This window comes from Meleagris gallopavo, chromosome 16, assembly GCF_905368555.1.
Source record: "Meleagris gallopavo chromosome 16, MGAL_WU_HG_1.1, whole genome shotgun sequence".
NCBI classification, from domain to species: Eukaryota; Metazoa; Chordata; class Aves; order Galliformes; family Phasianidae; genus Meleagris; species Meleagris gallopavo.
In genome coordinates this window covers 2,716,003-2,741,935 of record NC_139419.1, presented here as the reverse complement: position 1 = coordinate 2,741,935, position 25,933 = coordinate 2,716,003, and the positions used below count along the sequence as shown (strand labels likewise).

The following is a 25,933-nucleotide window of genomic DNA, read 5'->3' as shown; positions in this document are numbered from 1 at the left end:
TAAAAGCCTTTGTGAGTAATTAGTGTCAAAAATATAAGATCTACAAAGCCATAAACTCACAGCTTGGTAATATTACCAAGTACTAATTAAAAAAAGAAAAAAGAAAAATCTCTCTTTCATGATAAGATTTCCAACATAGCGGAAGATAAAAATGATGCAATTTGCAGATGATGGGGGGGGAAAGAGGAAACCTGAGGGAAGGATTGAGGAGAGAAGAAAGTCGATATCAACGAGGCTGCAGATCCCTGGCTGATTTGGTAATGGTAAGGGCAAAGGAAGTGAAATATTGGAGACTGAAGACAGAAATACAGTCAGAAATATAGCCTGGGAGCATCGTGTGCTGCAAAACAGAGATCAGGTTGAAGATAGGCATTATGGGCAAAAGGGATGAAAGCACTGCTGTGTTTGGACTAACTAGCCTGGCACAGCTCTCGGGAGCAGCTAAGTGCTTCTGACTGTCAGAAATGGAGATGTTGCATGCACATCTGCAGGTGTACTGTGGCATCTTGTGATACCTTTCCTGTATTCCTCCTGTCTGCTGCAGACCCCTCCCTGGTCCAGAGGTACAGAACAGACCCAGCCCAGCAGAGGGAAGGGGGGCTCAACGCAGCAGCTCAGAGCGTTTGGTTATGCTGAGATGAGGTGTTTATCCTTTGGAAAAGAGATTAAGAAGAGACCTCGTTAAGGTAGAAAGAAAGCCCTGCTGGGAATAAAAGATCAAGGCTATTTGGGTTATTGTCAAATACATGTGTCAAGGGCATAAAGCTCCTCTGAAGAAGGACCTGGATTCTACAAAGCATAAACTGAGGTGCTTTTTTAACAGCGCTTAATAATGCAATTATAATAACAGCTTGTGCTTTCTCATGCCTTCCAATTTAAGATCTGAAAATTCTTCACAAACATGAATTAAGCTTTCCAGGATGGTTGTGAGGTACAGAAACTATTACTCTATTTTACAAACTGAAAAATGGCAGAGCAGCGTGCTCACAAAGCAGTGCAGCTCGGGTGGGAGGAATATGTCTTTATTTTAATCAAGTTGAGCATCGCCTCTGGGCTTTGCCTGTTAACTGGGTGCAGAAGCTGTCTGCTGATTTACTCTGCATAGTTCTTCATGCCATACCTCTCTGCTTTCTGATACCTTTACCCATGTGGAAATGGTGAGGCATTTAGCGTTAATGGAGAGAAGTGCAGAGACATGGATGGGAAAAACAGGGCGATGGAAGGTCTGCACAGCTGTGCTGCCCTGTGAGCAGAAGCTCTGTAGTGTGGCTGGCTCACAGTGCTCAGCCCTGCTGTCCCTCAGCACTGGTGCTTGAGCTTTTCTGTCCTCAGAGTCACTAACATTGCAGTGTGTGCCAGCAGCATCACAGGTGGAGGAGCAGAGAGGGTTTTAGGCTGCTGCCCAAGGAGGCTGTGGATGCCCCATCCCTGGAGGCATTCAAGGCCAGGCTGGATGTGGCTCTGGGCAGCCTGGTCTGATGGTTGGCGACCTGCACATAGCAGGGGGGTGAAACTAGGTGATCATTGTGGTCCTTTTCAATCCAGGCCATTCTGTGATTTGTGCCCAACGTGGCTGGGTAATAACAAGTGCCATTCAGTTGTTGAGAGAGGTCCCTTCATCGCTGTGGCTGAAGAGCAGGGCAACCACAGGTCTGTCTTTTAAAGTGTTTCTCTGAGTTCCTACTCTCATTTCTGACTTACCAGAAGTGTCTGCAGCTGGGCGGCTGTTTGGGACCCAGAGCTGTTCTGTTGTGGCAGCACTGCGGGTTGAGCTGCAGAGGGTTGCACATCACAGAGTGCTTAGAGTCGGGAGCTGAGTGCTGCTCTTTTCACCTTGACTGTGCTCTTGTCAAGGGACCGTTAGTATGGGCAGCAGCAGGAAATGAAGCTGTCCTGCCCTTAACAAGCTGCCCCAGCTGACCCCAAAGTCATTATTTTGTTTCCTGAATCTTTTAAATTAAGTGGTATTTTGACTAAGGCGGTTCCATACAAATGCATTAGGTTCATGCCTGAGCTGACCATGTCCAACCAGTGCTGGCTAACTCACTGGGATTTCTTTCAGATGCTGCGTTTTCTCCTTTCTCTTCTCTCTCTACCTCTCTCTGCAGGACAAGAATACAGGCCCGCTTACTTCAGTAGGCATTCCATGCACAAAGCTTAGGTTGAGTCTATTTTGATTGCACCAGGACAAGCAGGATCCAGGCAGAAGTCTGCAGAAGAAAGCTGTGCTTAGGAGATGTTTGCATCCATGGGACATGTTGCCTGCTGTATCTGCTTCTGTAGCTTGAGTTCATCCTCCAGCAGCAGCTCTGAGACCACATACAGGAGCGTTTCCACAGGCTGCAGAAAGAAATAATTTGTGGTTTCTTCTTCGTCATCCAGCAGAGCGAATGCCCCTGGGGTGTTAATGGCATCGTTCTGCAGGCTGCTTCGCAGGAATTCCTTTGTAGAAAAATTATCATCTTCCTCATTGTTAGTCACGCCTAAATGTTGGGGCAGCCTTCCTTTCCTGTGGCTGTGCAGTTGGTCACAGTGTGGGGCTGTGCCTGCAGCACCAGCAGCTCACCATTGTTTGTCAAAGATGAAAAAATAACCATCGGCAGTCGTGAAATCGGTGTGGCCATGAAATCAAAGCCTCAAATGCCATCAGGGCTTTGTGTGTCTGGTGGAGGGAAAAGCTGCATGAACAGCAGAGTGGTTGTGCTCCCAGGGCTGCTCCGGTCCCATCGGTGACATTGATGGGAGAAATCAGATTGCCACGTTCCTCCGGTGTGTACACTGAGGGGCACTGAACACATCAATATGCCATGGAAAGCAGGGAGGGTGTGAAGTGCTTCAGGCTTTGGGCTAAGTATTTCTAGAGAGTTTGCTAGGAACAGAAATTTAATTGAAATCAATGGTGGTGTATCTGCTGCTTAATGGCAAAGCAATACGGCGTGGCAGTTGTGTACAGCGTGTTCTCACCTGCTGGTGCTAAGCAGACAAGCTGCTGTGAGCTGACCCTGCTGAGAGGTGTGTGTGTGCATTACATCCTCCAGCACGGAGGCGGATCCCACAGCTGAGCCTACAGCCCATCAAAACAGCCACAGGAGAGGTGTCCGCAGCCGGTTGTGGTGCATTAGCAGCAGCAGCAGCGGTGTGTGCAGAAGGAAATAAGGGCTATTCATCTCCCAGGTAGAGAATGTGCTTTGGTGGAAGATGGGGTTGAATTTTCCGGCAGATCCTCACGCTGCCAGCAGCACCTCTGCAGTGTCCGGGCTGAGCAGGAGCCAGCTGCTTGTCATCCACACACTTATCTCACTCAGGATCTTGGCTGTTTGAGCGATGGCTCTGCTCATCTTTAACGTAGATGTAGCGCTGGTTGTCAACATGCTGTTGAGAGTGAGTTGTGGGCATCTCACAGACTCTCTCAGTTTGATATTACTGCTGTATTAGAAGCAAAGAAAAAAAAAAAAAAGAGGATAAAAATTTATAGCAACCCTAGCAAGCAAATCTTTGCGAGAAGGAACAATTGTCCACTGCAGTCTGGTTATTATCAACGTGAGCTTAATGCTGTTGGGTTGCTCCTGGGGCCAGCCAGCAGCAGAGGCAATGGATGGAGACCAGTTGGGTTAGATGGGTCCTGGTGCCTGTGCCTGTGCCATCCCAGTGCTGCCTCTGCATGATGCCATGAGTTGGAAGGGAGGTGGAGAGTGACAGCAGAGGTGAAGGGACGCAGCAGTGCTTTGAAGAATGCTTCTGTGTGAAGAGATGATAGAACAGGCTGGTGGTCAGACGGTGTGCTGAGTGCTTCTACCCAGCAAGTCTGTGCTGTGGCTGACTGCAGTTGGTCAGCGTTTGGCCGTGCGGACGTATGGAAAACGTTAGAGCATCTGAGTGAGCTTCAAGTGCAGCTGATGCTTTCAGGACATCTGTTCATTCGGCTGAGCCAAATTCTGGTAAGATGGACATCATAGTTGCCACCAGTCTGGGCAGCTCTTGAAAAATTGTCCACGGTTTGGTTTTTCCCTTCTGTAATGCATGCTGGCAAGCCGTGACGGGAGGAGGTGCTTGAGATCAGGCTGAACTAAATTCTCAATTAATTGATGAGTTGATTTGCTCTCCCGTCTCATTCCAGCCATTGAGACTTTGCAGATCCCGCAGCCAAATGAGGGGTCGTTGCAGTGATGGTGAGGGATAAGCCAGGACACTGTGCTGCTGTTGTTAGTATTCAACCAGAGTTGTGCAAGATCAGAACTCTAATCTCTTGTTCGCACAATTCAACTGTCGTAGGGTACCAGCAAAGCAAGGTGACCTGGGAAGCTCAGCAGCTCTGAAGACAGAGACCGGTGGTGTTGCATGGCAGAGCTGGTTGTCAGCACACTTGTCTGCAGCGGGGCATCCGTATGTGGGAGGTCCAGTAAGTCCACGAGTCTTTAGGAAGGAAGGAGGGAGGAAGCTCTGGCTTTTTGCAATAGAAGTAGAATCCGCCTGCACCCTCTGATGGAGCAGCAGCTCTTTCCTTGTGACTGGGAGCAACTTTTTAGCAGCTCCCCTCGCGCACGTTGCCATTGCTCTTAGTCTTCTCCCTCTGAAATGCCCTCACTGCTGCGTTCCTGGCTTTCCCAGAAAGAAATTGCCCGTATTTCTCCCCACTCCTAACAGGAGTGTCAGCATCCACATGATTTCTCATGACTCCCAGACTGCCTTCCGCAGGGAACCTGCCTGCACCAAAGTCCCTGGCACAGTTTGAGCTGCAGCTTTGTCTGATCCTTTTAAGAGTTGGGAATGGCTGTTTTGATGTCTGATATCTATGAACATAAAAGGCTCCTTTACCTCTAACTGTGCATTGGGCAGGGCAATGCCTGTCTCTCCTAATCAAAAATGTAATCAAAGATCTCACTTCTCGTAAAAAATGTATTAAAAAGAAGAAACGATGCAGCGGATTTCTATTGGCTTCACTGCTGGCTTGCTCTGGTTTCTACTTCTGTGCCATTCCCTCCTGCCCCCCACAAAAGAACCCCTGCCTTCACTTTCCCCACGTCTTGAGGGATTTAATTGCAAAATGTTGAGCTTTGAAAACAACAGAAAAAAAAATCATTGCGTTTGAGTCAAGCGAAATATCGATTGTCCTTGAGTTCCTGCACCGCGACCATCGGCGGCTTTTTGTCAGTGCAAGGAGTGAGCAGAGAGATCACAGCCAGGAAATGTTCCAAGTGGAAGGAAAAGGAGCTGAGCTGGGAAAAGAGCTGTGCCCCATCCCTCCTGCTCCCACAGCTGCTTCTCAGTAAGTGGCCTGTTGACCCGATGTTAACGTTTCCAGTTTACAGTAAGCAGCATTTCCCTTAAACAAGATACTGATAAAGTGAAGCGAGGGAATAGAGGGGGCGGAGAGCAGATTTGCAAAACATGCTGGAGTAAGAAAGTCGAAACATACCGTGTGTGTCTCGGGAGTGGGAACATGCCTCAGTGTGTGAATAAATATATAATGTACAGACATATGCTCTCTCTTCTCAGAAACGGAGGTTTTTGAGTAGTCCCAGACTGTGCTGCTCTCAGCAGCATGAGAGGAAGCGTGCTGCCATGGAAGCTGTTGGAGGTGGTTGGTGGAGGGCTGGGGGAGCAGCGGTTCAGACAGAGCATCCTCACAGCCCCACAGTGTGAGTGGTTGCAGATGGGGCCAAGTGTTGCTTGGGCCACTGAGTGGAGAGCAGCCAATCTGGAGAGACGCAGCGCTGTTGGGTTTGCTCATTTTCATCTCACAGGCAAGAGCTAATACGTAGCTAATGGAGATCAGGTTTTGGTGCAAATTCAGATGAGAAGAAAGGCTAAGGGGAGAGGAATCAGACAAATGTTAGCACAAAGCTATTTGTTAAATGGATTTTGTATTGTTTTCCATGAAGCCTGCATAGAGCTGTTGTCCTCTTTTTAATTCCTCTTCTAGCATTTGTTCCCTTTTTCACTGCCACCACAATTCTCCCATTCAAGCTGAAAAAGCCACCTCCAAAAGACCGGTGTAACATTAGCAGGAATTATTAGCAGCAGTGATTTCAATATTCAAATGGACATAATATTTAGCAATATACCGGGAGTTGTATAAATGGAGTATGAATGCCTGGTAATGAATCATATCAATAATTTTCACATACAGACTGTGCCTTACATTTCTCAAAGGGCTTTACAAATATCAATTGATTCTCACAGCATGCCTGCTTGGTGGAGGAGCTGTTATTAGTTCTAGCAGATATTGAGATGCAGAGAAATTATGCTACGTGTGTAGTTCATGCAGGGACCCCAGGTTGGGATAAAGTGGGAAGCTCCAGACTCCCAGGCCTTAATGCTGGGCTGGCAGCTCTGTATGAATTCTCTGGTGAGGCTGGAAGCAGTGGTCCCTATGGATGTGGCATGGGGAAGATGGTCTTTGGCAAAGTCTGTGGCTGAAGAGAGGTGGGTAAAGGAAGGAGAAACACAGCGAATGGCAGAACTGGTCTTGATGAAGCTTAAAGCTCAGCGCTGCGGTCACAGCAGTAGCACCTATGTCCCATTCAGGTGAGAGCTTTTTTGGTTGCTTTTATTAGGAAAACTTGTTTTTCCATGCAGGAAGGCAGCAGCTAATGCAGGCTCACTCCTGAAAGTGAAGGGCGTCTGGATCCAGCTGGCTTTGTAACTTTCACGCACCTCAGTCAAGTGTGGGAATATCTGAAGAGTGCCTGAAAGAGTGGAACAGTCCCTTTTCTAGCATAGCATCCTACTCAGCATTCACCACATTACCCATCTCTGTTTTACTGTTGCCCTTCTTAATTCTGCAGTAAATTGTTCCAGCCTTTAATGTCTCTCCCTGTGACCCAGGGATGCAGTCAGTGATGGAGATCTTCTTAGAGCAAAGAGGCAGGTTACACAGCACATGCCTCAAACAAAGGAAGCCTAATTTATCTTTCACCCTCGTTTTGTACTGAATTCACTAAGGCTGACTCACTGCTCAGAAGAGGACGTGCTCTCAACTTGTATAAAAACATGACATGATATTTCTAGCCTTTTTTTTCTTAAACACATTTTATTTTGACATATTACTTGCTATTTTGAATGACACCGTACACCGAGAAGTTGTCTTTAAGCTGGCCACAGTGGCACTTGGCTTTTTATTCTGAAAGGTTACATCATTTCAGAACCCATCAGCGTGTTAAGGGTCCTTCAGACTGGCAGGGCAGCATGCACTGCACTCATCTGTACTGAATTTCTTCTGCTGTGGTATTGCTCAGTGACCCAAAGTGCACAGAACTTCCCAGTCCCTCCCAGCTGACCCACTCTTCTGCTGTATCGGTTACCAGCTGTTGGGCTGAAACTCTCCGTTCTGTTCCCCCCCCCCACTTTGCTGCTTTCCTCCCCAAACCTCTCTGGAGGTTGGAGGCCGAGGGTGGAGGCTTCATCCAAACCTTCCTGAAGCCGAAAGGCACAGAAGGGATGGGGAACCCCAGTTGCTGAGCCCAAGGCTCAGTTCAGCCAAACCCTTCAGCTCTTCTTGAAGGGAAGATTTGGCACCTTGGGCGCGTGGCCTTTGGAAGGAGCACGAGCATTTCTCAGTGCCTGCCCACATAGCTGAGTATTAACTGTCAGGCTTTAAAGACTGTTCCCACCAGCTCACAGAGCAACTTGATTGATTTGTTTTCCAGGTGAGACTTGGCCACACTTATTCTTTTAAATCTGTTGGTTCCTCCTTCCTTACCAACTTAGAATTCAGCGTGGACTTTTACCTTCCACTGCCCAGTTTCTAAGATACCTTAATATTCCTTTGTGGTGATCGTTATCCTAAGATTTTTGTAGTCATTCTAGATTGCATTTGCAGTTTCATTAAGTCTTCCAAAGAGGAATATATATATTAGTGTCAAGATGTCTACTTCTCCATGTAGGCTGTGCTCTTCTAGCCAAATTACTTTATGCTCCTCTGGGTTCTTCCTCAGGTATTTTGTTGCATGATCTGAGTCTAGGATGTTTAAGGAATAGATTTATGGGTTTTTTTCTTCTTAAGAAAAAGAAAGAGAAAAGAAAACATAGCAACAACAGCATGGCAACAGCAGCTGCTGCACAAAAGAAAAATAGGCAAACAGACTTCCGAAACATATATTCGCTGTTAAGCTATTTTTACTGGTTGGTGAGTTTGTGGGAGTATTATAACAGAATAAATGAGAAAATAGCGTACAAATAATTCATAAGAAGCTTCAGATGAGAACATATCTTAATGACTCTAGCTAGCCCTCGTGCTGTATGAATCTCCACGTGCACAAACGTAAAGGTCACCTCTGATCTATGCTATTTATGTATTGTAAATTTGTTCATAAGAATGTATATAAAATTCTATTAAATATCTAGGCACTGAGAAGCAGAGAGTTGTGCATCCCTGCATAGCAGGTTAAGGGCAAATCCATCTCATGAGCACGCAGGCAGGAGCGTCCAACACTAGTGCTTGTATGGCACTGGTCAGAGCTCAGATGCAGGTGGTATTGTGTGTGGTCTGAAAAGTGACAATTAGAAATGGAGTAGCATGAAATAGCATGAAAAATTGTTAGCTTCACATCCCCTCCCCAGCGTGTCCCACAGACGCCTATGGGGAGTCTTTAATTAAATTAAAAATAACTCATCAAGAGTCTGGGAAAAGCGAACTCAAAGCTGCTGAATTCTTCACAGTTGCAGCCCAGTCCTTGTGCTGTGTGAGCCCATTTTTCTGCTCAGATGTGCTCCATGGGAGACTGAAGGCAAACACAGCCTCTTAAGTCTCCCCCCACGATCCTGATGCTTTTCTTGGCACCGAGAGAAACGCAGCTCAGATCTCTGCAGCCAAAGCTAGATTCATTCGCTTTCAGAAACAACACAAATCTGTTTTCATGCTTAAATAAAGTCATTTGCAGGGTCCTGTTGTGGGAACAACATGTCAGCTCGTCCTGAATGGAGCAGTCATTGGGATGAATAGGTTGGTTGTTGGGCTGCTGCTGCCCTTTGCACCCTGAAGTGCCCCACTGCCACCTCCATTGTGAGCATCCCCTCTCCGCACCCTTCTGTGCTCTGTGTGATCTATTTATTGCAGACCAGTATTCATCCCACATCTCTCACGTTTCCTCCCAGCCCCGTGCCTTGAGGACACTGCTTGCTGCAGAGCTGGAGGCACCCAGGACCTGAGTCCTTTCCACAGTGCTGCTTTGCCTTGCAAATGCAGGAAACCCATTTCTTCTTGTCTCTAAAGCTATGCTAGTGCTTATCTGCCCTTCAGAGATGTGACAGGGAATGCCTGGGTAAAGTTTCTAATTGTCCTTGTTGTAGACTTACTTGTTCTATGAGCTTGGTGTGTAACTCGATGGAGTGCTTCAGAGCAGCCGAGGTGCCGGGGTGCCCTCAGAGGCTCTTTTCAGATGAAGCTGAAAACCAGCAAGTGGAATGTAACGCTTAGAAGCACTTTGTAAGGTTCTTTCTGGTTTTAAATGACTTCATTTAAATATCTTTGCTGTGAAACCACCAAGGAAGCTCATCCCCTTGTTTTTCTATCGGTAGTTTTTGCTTTTTGCGTGGTTTTTTTTTTTTACTCAAGGGTCTGATGTACATTTAAGCCTGCACAAACGCCTGTAAGTTGAATAGTAAGATTGAGGCTGGTTGCACAAGACAAATCAGCGATCTGGAAAAAACCCAGCTCACTATTTCATAGAATCATAGAATTCTGGGTTGGGTTGAAAAAGACCACAGTGCTCATCCAGTTCCAACCCCCTGCTCTGTGCAGGGTCACCAACCAGCAGCCCAGGCTGCCTAGAGCCACATCCAGCCTGGCCTTGAATGCCTGCAGGGATGGGGCATCCACAGCCTCCTTGGGCAGCCTGTTCCAGTTGCTGACATCTCTTCCTGTGGCCTTCCATAACACCCAAATACTACCAGCACTGTTCCTCTGCTGGGGTTAGATCACAGACAGCCTGTGTTTGAGGCACTTGAGGAGATGCTTACTCACTCTTTTGCTGTTTTATTTGTGTTTTTTATTTGTGAAAACATTCTCGAGAGCATTGTTAGGTGTATCACAGCAGGAACACCTCTGGGCGTGCTGGGGAGTGCGCGAAAGCAGGTTTGGAGAGCTTTTATTTTCACACCGTGTTGCAGTTCTGTAGTGATAAATGCTTTCTGGATTATAAACCTGCAGGTTCTCCCCTTGCAGGTCTCACTTCTTGGAGTGGAAAAGGGGTTTTACTTGTCACGGTTTTGCTTGCAGTAGGGCTGTGCCACTCCGGAGGTAACAGGGCTGATGGGCTGCGCTGTGAGCAGCACTAAGTGGGGACTGCTGTTGATCTGAGCTGGTGCCACTGGGTAGCTAGGATTACTGTGGCAGAGAGAAAAAGTAATGACATGGCGTAGAAGAAAAGGAGAGAGAAATGGATCTTTTAAGGAATTCCTGCTCTGGCAGTTGACCGAGGCAAGCCTGAATTGAAATTGGAATTTTTCAGCATGTATTCTGGGCTGTTTGCTGGTAATTCCCATGTCTGTTAGTAGCAGTGCGGACAGCTGGGAAAGCAGCATTTGGAGTACCCCAAGAACAGCCTCGATTCAGGGCAGCTCTTGGACTTTGCAGGTGAGGTGTGCTCACCTCACCGTGTGCTGCAGCCCGGCTCTGCCTCTGCCTGCTGGGGGAAGCAGCCCGTGCAGCCTCGTGCCTTGCATTGCAAGCCCTGTAACGTACCCCGCTCCTGTGTTCCTTCCAGCCACGGAGCATCCTGCAGGGTGAGCGAACATCAGATGGCCTCATAACCACAGACAGCCCCATTATTTCCAATGGGCCTCAGCCAATGTGTTCAGATTTGATTAAGGACTTTTTGAAAGATAAGAAGCATTTAGAGCCTGGGGTTGGCTCCAGCGTTAGTTATTTACATCGGGGTGAGGGGAGATAAAATCTTTTATTAGTGTCACTGTTTAAATATTTTGTCTCTCTTTTCCAATATTGTGGCAAGAAGGAACCATATGCGTTCCTAGAAAGAGAGTCTTGTACAGCTGTTCATCAGGAGAAAATCTATTAATGTGGTAACATTCCGAATAATGAGCGAAAACAGCACGCGCTGGAGAGAGTAACACAGAGCTTTAGTCTGCGGTTTCCTAATGTTTGGAAAACGTTGTATTTCTCCATCTTTCCAAAGCTAATCTTCTGCCAAAATAAGTTCTCTTCTGCTGTTAATTTTAGAAAGGTTAAATCCATTTACAAAAGCAAACATAAGCGTGGAGTGACAGAAACCAGGAGGGTGCGTGGAGCAGCAGGCTCCCCGTCTGCAGAGGTCACTGCAGGAGCTGCTCTGGCAGGAGGCATGCAGGCATGTCCTTTCCTTCCTCAGCACTGCACAGAGTGGGGGACACGTGTGCAGAAGAGCTGAAGCCCAGAGGGCTGTGTCACCTTTGCAGTGCAACTCCTTCTCTGCCACCCACCTCCAGAAGGCAGTGGGCTCTGGGTGTGTGTGTGTGTGTGTGTGTGTGTGTGTGTGTGTTTGCAGCTTGCTGTTGGGCTCTAGGCGGGATTGACGAAAGGCTTGGCACAGGGAAAGGGCAAATTTTAGAGAGCTCGAGTGTGGGAGAGATTGCTGGTTGAGCAGCTTGGTTGCCTCGAGGTCATTGCTAATTAGCTGCATCTTGCCTAAAGAAGTGAACATTACATTTTAATGCTGCTATGAAAACCAATCGTGCCGTCTTCCCTTTGCATCCCATGCTACTGCCAGCTTTGCTGTGGCATCTGGAGCAAGCTGCACAAGGGAAGGGAAGAAAGCCCTCTTAAAGGAGATGGAGGGATGCTGAAGTGCTAGCGGAGCTCAGATGAGAGGCTGGAGCATGACAGCTGTTACTGGCTCATGCAAAAAGCCTGCCAGCAAAAATGCATCAATTTGTGTGATATCCGGGTGTCTTGTCTTCTGTTTTCATAATTGCATACATGGTGTCTGCATAAATCTCTTCCCCCCTGCACCTCCAGCGAGAGGAGCTGCCTGGTGGATGGCAGCCCGTCAGCAGGCGAGCATCAGCAGGAAGAGACATCAGTCAGATGTGTGTCATGCAGAGGGCCGGGGCCTGAGGCACATTCCTCTGAGGCTGCTCGAACATGGTGCTCTCACTAACTAGGAAACCTCTCCTTTTCCCCTTGGGAAGAGCAGCGTGCTCATCCAGACATGAGAACCAGCAGCGCTGTCTTGCCATGTTCTTCAGGAGTTTAGTGCCAAATGACAGCACAGTCGGCTGCAGCAGAAGCTTTCAGCAAATGCATCCTAGCCCAAAGGTCTGAGTGTCCCCTCAAGGGATACAGTGGAATTTCTTTCCCTTTCTCACTGAGTACTGAAATCTTCCTTCACTCTTCAGCTGTAACCTCTGTATCTTCAGCTGTGGACTTCCTCCTTATGGTGGGATCAGTGCTGTCTTGTTGAGAGAGGACTCTGAGTTTCTCATTACAACTCTGCTGAAAACAAAATATACTCAGCCTGCACTGCCCAGCTGATTGCTGTCCTTTCTATCTCAGACATTGTCTTCTCCTGCCCAAGGACCACTAATTGCTTGAGCCACTCCACCAGTGCAGCCACTGGTACCACCAGCTCCATGCAGAAGTCACGAAGTTGAGATAGAAGTGGTGACATTTTTGAAGTAATAACATCATCTTCCTTAGTGTAAATCTTGACTTGTTGCTACAGATGCAGTCTGAGAAACGTGGTTCCCTGCAGTTCTGAAGGTTAAAGATCAGTTGAAGACACAGGAGAAAAAGTGTTGTATGTTCAGACAGAACCAACTTTCCTTGTCTACTTTCTGGGTGCTGACAGCCCTCGTCCACTTGACAGCAGTGCTGATGACAGTGATTCCCAATGAAGAAAAACGAAAGAATTGTGAGCCAGCGGAAAGCAAGAGAATTGAAAGCATCTTGCTTGACACGACTAAGATTGTGAAATCTGGTTATTGGTGTTGCAGCAGCAACTTACGTTCTTTTCAAAGCCAACGCTTGAATTCCACTTTGGCAAGTGATAATTATAAGTGACTCACATGGTCCGATGGGAAAGAGCAATTACTGACCAGTTCCTGCTCCTAGCTGAGCCGTGTTCAGACCCTGTGGTTCTGACTGTAACGCTGTGTTGGCTCCATGCATGGGTGACTAATGCCTGCCACCAGTTTCTTTGGTGCAGGGTTTCATCCCTGCATTTCAGCCCTGGGTGCCAGACTATGACAAACAAGAACTAGAAGAGGATAATGAATAAACATGCTAAAATCTTCAGCTGCAATCTGCCATCAGGTCCATCTGTTTCTCCTTCCCCCATAAGCCTTGCAAACTCAATGAGCCAGGAATGGGCATGCTCCATATACTGTCCCATCCTACAGCCACAGATCTGCAGTCTAATTGTCTGGTTGACAGCAAGTTTGTCCCTTATGGTCTCTTGAACTTTTACTGGTCGTAGGATCTTCATGTTCTTCAGCCTTCCATCCACCCTGCTTGTGAGATGACCTCCAAAAGGATGCGAAAAGATGAGGATGGATCACACACCAATGCTTGCTATATTGCAAGCTCTGCCTGTTGGCGAGTGATGGTGTGCTCTGGGGAGCAGATGCCTGTCTCCCAGGCAACAGACAAGAAGTTGCCATCAAAATTCACCGTGCTTCCAGCTGTTCTTTGTCAGTGCAAGATTTTGCAAACTTTGCTGCTGGTGTTTTTATACGGATCTCATGCTCGCAGCTGCAGTTTACAAGAAGTGGAATCTCTCCCCACTTTGGGAACTAGGCCATCTTGATTAAAGCCCACACGGATGGTTTTACTCTATTTCTCCCACAGGTGCTTCCTTCTCATGTTGCAGAAGGCCCATGTTCTTAGTTTTCTGCTTCGCCGTTGACTTCCAGCTCTCCTCCCAGCAAGGGAGATGGAGAAGAACATGAGTTAGTGACATGAGTTCCCCTTCCGAAACATGGATTCTTGTGCATGGGGCTCATTTGCCAGTCCCTGCTTTCTCCCTCGAGTTTTTTTCTCCTGGCTCTCCTGGGAGAGAGCTTTAGGACACAGTTTGAGCTGCACCTCCTTTTCCCTTTGCACCAAGCTGCCGCGCTCATCAGGGCCAGGCACAGACCAGGAGCTGCCTCTGGATGGCAGGGCTGCAGCACGGGGCTGTGATCTGGATGGGAAAAGAGTTTGAATAACACCCAGTCCTTAGCATTGCAGGCTACAACTGCAGAGTCATTTCAGGGAAAGTAGCAGGAGATTTTTCTCTTCCTAATTTATGTCTATCCTGCATATGGCTTCTGTGGAGTCGCTAATGTTACAGCCAGATGGGTTGGCATTTTACTAGACAGAACACATGGGCTAGATGTTGTTAGTGCTTGTTAGCTACTCACTCTGCAGCCTGACCAGTCCAATGTGGTCACCTCGCAGATGGCTGGAAGCTGCAGCCCAGGTGCCAGAGCACTCCAGCTCCATGGCACTCAACTGTGACAGCAGTTGTGATAACATGCATTTGGCTGCTTCCTCTGAAGGTCAGAGATGCTCTACCTGTGCGTGGGGATCAGCGCATCTTCCCCTATGTAAAAGAAAGACACCAGTGTATATAAAGATCCTGAGCCTTTTAATGAGGTCTTGGCTTTGCAGGCTTAATGTCATCATTTGATTTTTTCTAGGATGGTGTTAGAAAAGTTCTGTGAGCCCTCATCTACATTCCTTTGTGGTCGATGCTTATGAACACCCTGCGTGTGGCTGTGAATGGTATCGAGCAGTCCTGACACCTTTAGGATCTCGAGCTCTGACATACTCTATGTCTATATTAGCAGACATCCTGTGCAATTTTCCTTTCTCTGTGATGTGAACAGTCATCTGTGATTTACTCTCACCAGTCTCACATCCAGCCAAACCATTTCTAGGTATCGCCTCAGCGAATCTCCGCAGGGTGAACCTGCCTGATAACTGGTGTGGCAATGCCCATCAGAACCTGAGGCTGCAGGAGCAGACACTACTGCAGAATCATTTCTGCTCCCCCATTCCCTCTCTGACAGTACTGAGGTTCAGTTCACAAGGGCAGGAGGCTGAGTGCACCCTACAGATGAGGCAGGGAGTTTGGGTTTCAATACTTGTCCTTTAAAACTCTCACAGCACTTTTGGAAATTGCAGGGGTATTAATCCACACTGAGCTGCAGTTCTTCAAACCTGTGATTTAAATTGGATATATTTGTCTCTGTCTGTCCTGAACTGTTTGAGTAACATTAATGCACCCTGATAATAGGTGTCACATTTTACCCCTGGGGGTTGCTCCTCTATGATAGGTGAAATCATAGCAGTTCAAAGGCCCGTCTTTCAGGATGAAAAGCTCCATAGGAATATTCAGACATAAAATAGTAATAGTATGAATCAAAAAAAAATGCGCTTCCCTTATTTTAAAGTCTTTGATCTTGTTTTTATGGCATCGCATTTGACAGTCTAAAGGGCATTAACCCATAAGAGGAACCACAGAGCGCCGTCCCCCAGGATGAACAGCAGCCGTTCTTCCCTACTGGGAGCAGGGTAGGAGCTCAGCACACGGCTCAGCTCTTTTTGACGTTGTTTAACACCAGCTGCAGAGGAGCTGTAGGGAGCTGTAGGGAGAGGCTCCCATCTGCAGGGCTCCCTGCTCCGTGGTACTTTGGAGCAGAGTTGGTGCAACAGCCCAGAGCCCATTGCTGCTGTCACCGATGCACGCAGTGCCTGGGTTGTGTGTCTGATTAAGATGGAAGTGTATGAGCTGACCTCCTGTGCTGAGAAGACATTGTGGGGTTGTGGTTCATCTCAGCGTTGAATAATAAGAAAGAGAAAGGAAATGTTTGCAATAAATCTCAGTGCACGCAGGGCTGTTTCTCGCTCATCCCACCCCAGCTTTCAATTTTCTTCTTGGCATTGCCAGGTGCTTGCTTTCCTTTGCTCAGCAGCTAAAAGCAGCTTTTTCATTACATTTCCTGGAAGGCCCTTTACAGGCATCCATCCGTCCCTGCCTCATAAATTCACTTTATCCAGCGAGATGGTGGCACAGAGGTCGGAGGTCTTTGCAAGAAGCAATTATTAAAAGGAAGTGCTCTTCCTCTTTTGGGTTTCAAAGAGGATGTTGGGGAGGGAAAACTTTACAGCAGATGAGGAATGGTCATTTGTAAAAGGTGGACGGCCGGGTTGATGCAGAGCTGAGCATCCTGCCACAGCTGCATTGGGAAGGCAACCTGTAAGGCCAGCAGAAACCTGCCTGCTGCCCCAGGAAAGGAAGAAGGAAACCAGGAAACAGTTTGCTAAGTAACCTCATAAATATTTCAAGGCGTAAGCACATCTTGTGGTACAGTTTGTTTTTTGTTGTTGTTGGTTTTTGGTTTTTGTTTTTTAATATTTCTCTAATTTTAAATGAACTGCCTCTAATTAAAGTGATTTAGTGGCTACCTGGGGACCTGGTATTTGAGCAGTGCGTGATACTTAGGAAAGATTGATAGGCCAGGCGTAATTCAATTGGGGGATTTTGATAATGATATCACCACCCGAGAGAGCCAAGTTTGAGCAGTTACACAGATCCCAAGGCCTCAAGTTTGGATTGCTATAACTTCAGCAGGCACTTTCCACATGGGTGTGCACACACATGCGTACACACACTTTCTCTTTGTTTTTCTGCCCATTGCACACTGCAGAGCAAGCACTAATCCTGCATAGGCAACAATGCCTATTGTATCAGTCTGCATTACGAAGTAGTGCTTTCCACCTTGCTGCTGATTGCCTAAAAGCAAATGCTGGACATCCATTAGCAGCAGGAATTGATGCTGGTATTTGTTGGGCGCTGCGGTTCTTTGGCTGGCTGCTCCGTGGAATCCCCAGCACCAGACCAAAGTGACCAACTGGGCTGTGTCAGTGTGTCCATGTGTCACCTCTGCTTCTGCAGCACTGTCCTTGCCTGGCAGACCTGGGGAGCTCGGCGGCTGCGCGTGGGCAAGGCGGCCTTTGACATTTAGAAAAATCTCAGTATCCAAAGCAAGAGCCAGAAACAAAAAGATTTTCTTGTTTAAAGGTCAGAGCAGGCGGCTTCTTAAAAGACATTTTCAAGTGTGTTTGTTGGGCTGTGACAGTGTTTACACGCAGGTTAATGCGAGCTGTAGTGGGCGGCAAGGGGCATCGGGACCACAAGTGTGCCCATGCGCTTGATGGCAGAGGCTGCAGCACACGTGGCCATGGCATCACTGAGGTTTCTAGAGATGGTTGGTTGGTGCAGCAGGGCCTGATGACTTGTACTGATGGAGGGGCAGTTTTGAGGAAGATTTTTGTGTGAAGACGAGGTTTCGGAAGGATTGGAGCTGCACAAGGACTCGATGTGGTGGGGAGGTGTGCGTAGCCCACGTGGGAGCAGGTGGCACAGCAGGCTTCAAGGAAGGACAAGGAGCACCACAAGGCCAAGAGGAATGGCCTGAAGCTGGGGCAGTGAGGGAAGATTGTAGCCATGGCGTGACCCATGGAGAAGCTCTGTGTGAACTTGAAGCTGTGCTGCACCTTCCCTTGGCACACACGGGGCTGTTTCCCGTGTGTATTCAGAACAGTTGTGCACAGGGATACAGCATAGAAAGTGATTTATGGAAGGAGCATAACAGATGAGATAGAGCCTCCACAATACATGCGCTGGGTAAATGTCACCAGGCAATGATTCACTTGCTCATTTTGACCCCTAATACATCTCAAATGAGAGAAGTAGCATCTGCTGTAGAGCATGGCTGAGCAGCATCTGCAAAGCAAAGGCTTATGGCTGTGTCAAGGGGCAGAAAGTCCCTCTGGCATCGCTCCCAAAATCTTGGATTTAGTCCTGCCTGACTCTGAGAAGGTGTTGAAAGTGGGGTTGCTGTGCCTGGCATGATGCTCCACCAGCACTGTTGTCAGCTCACCAAAACCCATTTGGAAACTCCATCTCCTGCACTCAAATCCGTATCTTTATAGATAGAGGAGCTCATGCTGTGCATGGATCATACCTCTGAATGCAGTTGTGTTTCCTCGGTGTGGAAATCAGAAGTAGGATCTGCTCCATGTTTTTTCATGATAACCACATCCCTATGTTAGCTTTCTCTTTGGGGCACGCAAACACTCTCTTTTCAATCTTCTCCAGAGTCTGAATGCCTTCAGAGCATTGGGTCTTATGCTCAACTGGTGTTTTCAAGAAGGGTCCTTCAGGTGCCTTCATGGCAGTTTATAGTTGATGGCATTTCTGGAGCCAGAGTAGAGACATTCATTATTTTTCCTAGCTACTAAAATGTGTTACAGGGCAGAGGAAAAGATGTACATTAAATGATAAAAATAGGTCTCTCTGGTCCTGAGCGTGCTTCTGAACCGGGTTAGCTTGTAAATGAGCAAATGGAACTGTTCAGCTTTTGACATGGCTGCCTCTCAACTGGTAGAACAAGGGGAGAAGTGAATGCTGAGACTTGGCTTTTAGGGGGTGTTTCTGTGCAATAGCAGCATGGGGGCAAAGATCTGTTTTAGGGAAACCAGTGTGGTAGAAGCCCTGTGCACATTAAGTCCAAGCTACAGCCCTTGAGGGAGCCTCCTCCATCCATGCACTGCTACTTGTCCTGCCAGCTGCAGGAGTGCCTGCTGCCCCTCAGGAGAGAAGGAAAGAAGGGTTTGCTTTTCTACCACACTGGTAGTTATTCGAGAGACTTTTATATGTATATCTGAATCATACAGCCTTGCATAATTTACCAGTTTCCAGGGTTAAAGGGAAGATGTATGATGTTTCCTTCGGGCAGGCAGAGGCTGATCTTGATTCTCCTGGAAAAACACTTGTACTAACAGCTCCTTTCTCCGAGCAGAGCCAGGCGCAGCTATTGCAAGTTGATGTCACCATGTGGTAAATAGACCTGTCTTCTTCTTGTTCTGCAGTGTAATGAAATCTGCCCCTGATCTGATTGCTCTATAAAGAACTGCAGTCTGTGAAGAGAAATCTGATGTCACCCTTCAGATCTATGGCAAGAGTTGCATCCCCTACCGGCAGAACCAAGTGAGCAGTAGCACAGGGCAGACTGATTTCCATTGCTTTTCTAGAAGAGGTCCCAATAGGCCTTAAATCAGGCTGAGCTGGCAATGGAGCTTAGCAAAAGCCGGAGTCTCCCTTTTGCAAGTGTTTGACATCTGAATAAAACATAACGTAGACCAGAATCTCAGTAGTTTAGTAAGGCAGGCAGATTTTTTTCCTCATGAATTAGACAAAAACAATGCGGGTCTATGTGCTGAGTACCTGTGAGATGCTGCTCTCACAGTGCTTCAGCTTCCTGGGCCGTGTGCATCTCTAGGTCAGTGCTGCCCTTAGCTGGAGTGCTCTGCTGGGTGGGGAAGGTGTGCTGATGGTCCCCAAAGTGCTTCTGTCTACTACTCCTCAGTATGGGGATGATGGGTTACTCTCCAGCTTGGCTCTCCCTTTGACCCTGTGTATTTGGTGCACCTCTAAAAGCTTTTTCTTTCACATTCCATTAAAAGCAACAGCACACAGCTCTGGTATGTCTGTATCTATCTATCTGTGTCGATAGTGTTGGGCCTGGAGCAATCAGAGCTGGGCTTGTGTGTGGTGTGGTTTCTCTCATCTGCTTCTCACTTGTTCATGTTCCTCAGCTGAGCATTTCCTACCTAGGTGAGCTTGGGAGGCCTTGGGCTGCACCGGGGCTTTGAATTCCAAGGATGCCTCATGAGGGTGAATGGTGATGGTAATACAGACGTGCCACTGTGGGTGGTGGTGGCAGCGGTTGTGGCCCCACATCTGCTTTGAGGGTTGAGATGTAAGTTTTTTCAATTTGAAAAATCATGGGAATTGAGAGGGGGGAGTCCTGGCGATGTGCTGTGATGAGAAGGACTGAAGGGCCCTTCCAGCTTCGTACCGCTGCAGGTTTCAACTTTGTGTCTCCATGAATGCAGTTTTTACACCTGGGCCCACAGGTGTTGATCCAAAACAGCATGAAACACCTGCAGCCTGCAGCAATCACTGAGCACAGCGTCTCCTCCAGTGTCCTATCCCCACTGTTTCCACACCCCAATGCATCCCTTTCCTTGCCCCAAATCCTCACTCACTCCCCCACCCGCTGCTGCCCCAGGTAGGGTGCAGGCACTGCAGAGAAACCTTGTGAACTAACGGGAACATGTTGCTCTTATTGCCTATCAGCACTTTATTTCTAAAGCACGTGCTGCATGGATAATCCTGCTGCAAGTCTGCCTATATATCCCAGTGTATTCAACGTTGCAAACAAATGAGCAAAGAGGAAAAAGCAATAAAAACAAATAATAAGAACAGTAGCAATGATAGCCATTTTAAAACACTCCCAGGAAAAAAAAAGAAAAAGAAAAAAGAAAAAAAAACACCCACCAAGTTTCTAAATTTCTAAATTTTAAATGCACTGTGAGATTGAATGAACTGAAGTGCAAGTGCATCCATCCTCAAAGTCAGCATGTAAACATCTCCCGGCAGAGAAGGAATTGCCTTTTTTCCAAGTGGCTGCCTTCTCGCCTTGTTCTTCTGACTGGAGAGATCATAAGGAACCTGGATGAGAAGCCTGTTTTTTCGATGCTTTTGGATTTTTGGATGCTTTTTTGTTGTCTTTTTTCCTCGTGTTTGGGAGTGCCACTGAGGGAAACCGGTGCCAAGAGGATTGCCCAGGAGGAAGCAGTCCATTGAGCGCAGTGGGGAGGAACAGAAAGCACGTATTTGCTCATGAAACTTTCTCTGATCATTATTCTTCTGCCTCTGCTGGAGGAGGAAACTTCGGTTATGAAGAATAGTGGAGAGAAACGACCATTAATCTCATTAAAAAAAAGAAATTATTCAAATGGAGCCTTCACTTGTGACACCAACGAGCTCAAAGTAAAAGGGGAATTTAAAACATTTATGTTACTCTGTTTCCGAGACCATAAAACACAGGCAAATGGTCTGGTGCTGGATGCTGAATTTCTTAAGGAACTTGCTTTAATTAATTAAACTGGTAAACCAATTAATGGATTTGCTTGTAAATTCTTAGAAAATTAATTTTGTGCCCAAAGAGTGCTTTAAATCTGTGAAGGAGGCAGAGCATGTGTTTCCAGCAGAAATTGGATTCCCATTTTAGTGAAGCCCATTCGTTGTTGACTTTGGAGATGCAAGCAGTGCGTTCCTCATGCTGGGACCTTCCTCCTGCTGCTTCTGCCTGTGCCCACGGGGCAGCTCCAGCCTCTCATCCTGCCTCTGGTTCTCCATGGACTGCAAGTGCACATGCCTTGCATATCCCGGCCAGCTGGGTTGAGCCCCTTGAGTGTGATGCAGCGGCCCATGGGCCGGGCAGCCCGCAGCTGGGTGCTGCAGTAGGATAAGGCACCCAGCACCTCTTGGAGCTGCTGAATAACAACCAAGCTTAAGTGAAGGAGGTTTGAACAAAAGCTAATTTACTTTTCTGCACCAAAACCTTGTTTAGATTCCCTCCCTAGCTCGGGGTTGACAAGGGCATCCTCGGTACCTGGTGCTCTTCGCAATCAGAACTGACAAATACATGAAAAGTTCATAATCAAATCTGTCCAGGCTGCTGAAAACATGAAATCAGAAACAAGCAGTTCCCTGAGGCTCTGGGCGATTATCGCTTCCTTTCTCCCCTGGCAGGTAAAGCCATGTTTCCTCTCCACGTGGCTCTAGTTCTGGCATCCCATTTTTGGGTGCTGCTGCTTGGTGAGGGAGAGCGGAGCTGCAGAGCAATTAGGAGTGGCAGAGTTTTGAAGAGGGAAATGGCAGGGGGAAAGAATTAGCATTTGCACTGTGATGGTTTTTGCTGTTTATTAATAAACAAGCGGCTTTCGTGCCCCCGGAGGCAGGAGAGGCTTCTAGCACTCCTTACTTCCCTTGTGTTTTTTTTTCTGCTTGCTCATTTTGTATGTTGCAGGGGATTTGTAATGTCTTCCCACATGTTGAGTTTCCTCATTTTCATCTGAGCATCTCTGGAATAATTCCTCTGGAGCTGTTGGCTGTGAGCTGCTGGGCTGATTTCATCACCCAGAAGCACTGGGGGGCTGCAGGATGGATAGCTGCCATCGGGGTTGTGTCAGCTGGGAGCGGGTCTGCTTCCTCCTCTAGATGTGTGTGGCTTCAGGAAGGTTGTTTGAATGGAGAGAGAGCTCCCGGGTGTAGCTGCTGCCCCCTGAGCCCTGGGAGCTGATTACAGTGGCACTGCAGTGGTCACCCCAGCTTGGCAGCACCCCATGCAGATCCCATGGCCATTAGACCGCTCTTCTCCCCACTGTGCTGTTTGCTAACATGAGAGGTGAACACAGCGGGTCCTGCATGGGGACTTTGGAAGCACAGAACTCAATAACTGCCCAATTAAAGCGTGCACCAAGCACCTGCTCTGCAGCAGATAACATTTCCTTGATTATAGGTAAATCCACACTGAAGGAGGCTTCAGAGTGAGGCGCTGGCTCTCCCCTGTGTCACAGGAAGTGAATTAAACCATTGCTGTATTAATGGCCCTTTTCTGCTTTCCCCTCAGGCCTCCAGCTCCTCTGGTGGAAAAATGCAACTTCTGGAAAACGAATTCTCACGGACCGTCCGGGAGCTCATCGAGCTGCACCTGCTGCACCAGGACAGCATCCCTGCCTTCCTCAGCGCCCTCACCCTGGAGCTGTTCAGCCGCCAGACCATCGCGTAGCACACAGACCTGCTGCCAGCTGCCAGCCAGGCACGGAGCACCCCAGGGCAGGGCGCTGCTTCACCCGCAGTGTTCAGCAGGTAGTGAGGACAAACTCTCCCCTCCCACCCTTCAGTCAAGGCATTGGATTGCTTCTGTTTTGAAGGAAGCTCCTTATTCTCTCTTCTTTCACGCTGATACCCAAATCCCACTGTTTTCTCTGAAAAACTTTTTATATCCCTCCCGGGTGAGGGCTGTATCCCGGGGCTTTCCTGTGCAAAGGCGGAGAACGGGTCTTGCATTCTCCACCTTTGAACTGTGAGAGGCATACATCACTCCCCCAGACCACCTCGGCACCTCTCCAGGAATTGCTGGTTTGAGAAGCCGCACCTTTACCCAAAGGTTTCCCCAGATCCAGGCCCTGCAGAGAAAGGTGTGGGCTTTGAGGGTGGCAGGTTCCTTCTGGATACCTCCTGCTCTTGCATACAGTTCATCACTCGGTGGGGTTGTAATTATTTCCAAAATATTCAGTTGCCCAAACTGACCCCCAAGGTACCAGCCCGAGCATTGCCGAGCAGACATGAGTAAGAATAAATGGACTTTTGAAGATCCTACAAGTGTGTTTGACACCTCAGTGTCTGTGTTGCACTCAGATGTCAGCCCTATGGTATTTGTTCCTCACTGGGGAGACTCTTGGCCTCTTGGTTATCTCAGGAATGTGGGAGGTAGCAGGGAACCCATTGGGGGTGCTCTTGCTGCTGCTGGCTCTCACCTTGCTGGGGATGTCTTTCCTCCTGCAAGATTTTCTTTCCTGGGCGGAGGATGGGGCACTCCTGAATGCTAACATTTTGTGTTGCGATGGACGTACCTCTTCTATCCTAAGAATAAAGTGTCACTTCCCAAACTGGATGTACGACTCCTTTATTGGGGAGGTACACCGTGCTTCCCCCACGCTCTGCCATGTGTGAAGTGCAGTAATGAATCATACCTCAACGCTGGTACTGCTTTGAGAAGGAAGGACACCATCACCGCAGTTTTGCCAGGCAAGTCTCATTCGTGCTGTAAACAAGATTGGTTTGTTATGAACTTCTGTGTATATTGATTCCCTCTTGATATCAGCAGGAACACACTTCCTAAGCTTGGAGAGAACATAGCAGTAAGCAGGCCAGCTTCAATGGTTACGGCGAGTGCAGGATTGGGCATCTGTGCTGGAGTCACTCTGGGACCTGTCCATGTGTCTCCACGCGCAGCTGCCAGAGATGCAGGTGGGACAGCCGTGTGCTATGGGGAGGCTGCAGACCCCCCTCCTCCCACCCTCCTCTCCGCGGGATTTGCAGGGAAGTGCTGCCATCAGAATGAAAGGTAACAGCAAAAGTTTGGCGTTTTCTCTTCCGCTTGAAGAAGTCCTGGTGGAAGATGAATTGCCTGGCGTGCTGTGCCAGGGGTATGCTGCCTGATTCATATGCGCAGCGTGGCGCTGAGAGTCGCCTTCCTCAGTCATGGGGAAAATGAATCATGACGTCAGCCGCGCTCGGCTCCTCCGCCAACACAATAGCAAATTCTGGCTGCCTCGGAAAATTTTTCTCCCGGCTCCTCGCAGGAGAAATGAAGTAATTAATAAGTTTACAATAAACCCTCTATCTTAGCAAAACACGGGTGAGGTGAGAAGCGATGCTGGAGAATGACAAGGGAAAAGATGTTCTACTCGTTGGAAAGTTGCCTCCCAAGAGTGAAAGGATGATAGGTTGGGAAAAAGCAGTAGTCTTCCGAGGCGCCTTCGGTGGGGAGGAGACACAGATGAATTGCCTCTCTCTAACTATTCCCCAGCAAGACTGATTTGTTCTGCTATGTTTAATAAGCCAGCACATCTGGGAGAGAAGTGTTGCAAAGATGGGTGCTTGGCCAGATGTGCCTGTGTGGTGCCAAAGCTGGCAGTGCTTCTGGAAGCTGCTGGGACCGTGGTCCTGCTCCAGCCAGCAGCATCCCTGCTCTGCTGCTGTATAATGCAGTTGGATAGTGGGCAGCCTTGGGGACTGGGTGAAGCCAAGGCTCTTGGGAAGCTTGGCTGCTCCAAGGCTTGTTTGCAGAGCCTGGGTGCGCTCTCATGGAAGCATGACCATTGCAAAGCCACCTTTGCCACCCATGGGACATGGGTTTGTAGTCAGGTTTGGAGCGGAGGAGCTGAGACTCCAGCTTCCAGCTCAGGCACTGAAGCCCTGGTGGCCAAACTCTGTGCCACCATCATCGTACCGCTCCTCTCGCCCATGAATGAGCCATTAGGAATAGTTATGATGCCAAATTTCACCGTGATCGCCCCTTCCACCCGGAGCTACCCCAGTCTCAGCCCATTGCAGGGCTCTGCCACTCCACTCATCCCCTCCTGTCCCCCTGTACGTAGGGGCAAGGGAACAACTGAGGCACAGTCTGCTGCTGGTTTGCAGTTTGCAAACACTCCAGGTGCCCATCTGTCTTCAGCTTGTCACTTGCAAAGCTCCAGCCCTCTTTGCAGAAAATCATTTTAGAAAATCTTGGGAGATCGGTAATAAATTTGCAGTCGGTTGGAGGGGAGAGGCGAGAGTGTTAACAAGTGTGTGTGTGCTTGCTGGGTCCCCGTGCACGCTTACTGGGTTTATGTGCTATAAGCTGTAAAATATGATTTATTAATGCACGGCTGGGGGACTGTGTGTGTTGGAGCACTGTCTTGTTTGCAGTGTTGCCTGAAGCTTCCCTTCACTCAAACTGCTTGTGCATCCCTACTCTTCTACTGATCGGCCTTCTCATCTGCGTGCATCTATAAATATTGAGCAGGGGTAAAGAGCTGTCAGGCACTACCACACAGTCCTTGAGGACAACAGAGCTCTTGGCTAAGGCACGTGTTGCCAAGCTTGTGCCTCTCCTAAGGTTGCATCAATGAACCTGGAGCTTTATGTTCCTGCGTCGTGTCTCCTGGCTCTTTGCTGTATGTATCAGCCTGAGTTGTCCTGGGAGTGGTGCCTGAGAACTGGCTTGGGAAGCCCTATTGGAATGGTCCATGGGTAGCCTGAGACGTAGCTCAGGTGTTTGTTAATTGTGGTTGAGCACAGCTCATCCCTAACTTGGCGTGGAGCCTGAGGAGCCATTTCGATTGCATTGCAGGGCCAAGGGTGGCCAACCTGGCCACTGTCTGGGCAGTCCTTGGCTCTCTATTTGCCTAAATGAAGGAGTGAGAGCTGCATCAAGTCAAGGGGATGCAGTGGGGTTTGGGGCATGGAGCATAACGGGGAGGAGCTGTGCTGCTGCTCCAGACTCTTGGATTTGCTTCCTGCCTTCATACAAACAGCCTGACTTA

The 25,933-nt window shown here is 48.2% G+C and overlaps 1 protein-coding gene across 2 annotated transcripts in view; it reads left to right on the top strand.

Moving 5' to 3' along the window:
• The window catches only part of MAD1L1 (mitotic arrest deficient 1 like 1), a 321,728-nt gene extending 298,214 nt beyond the window's left edge, over nt 1-23,514 (top strand). For both annotated transcript variants that reach the window (XM_085237768.1, XM_085237767.1), the window contains exon 18: nt 22,468-23,514. In XM_085237768.1, coding sequence (XP_085093894.1) covers nt 22,468-22,626 — 159 coding nt within the window. In that variant the 3' untranslated portion in view covers nt 22,627-23,514. The remainder of the gene's footprint in view (nt 1-22,467) is intronic.
• The last annotated feature ends 2,419 nt before the right edge of the window (nt 23,515-25,933 follow it).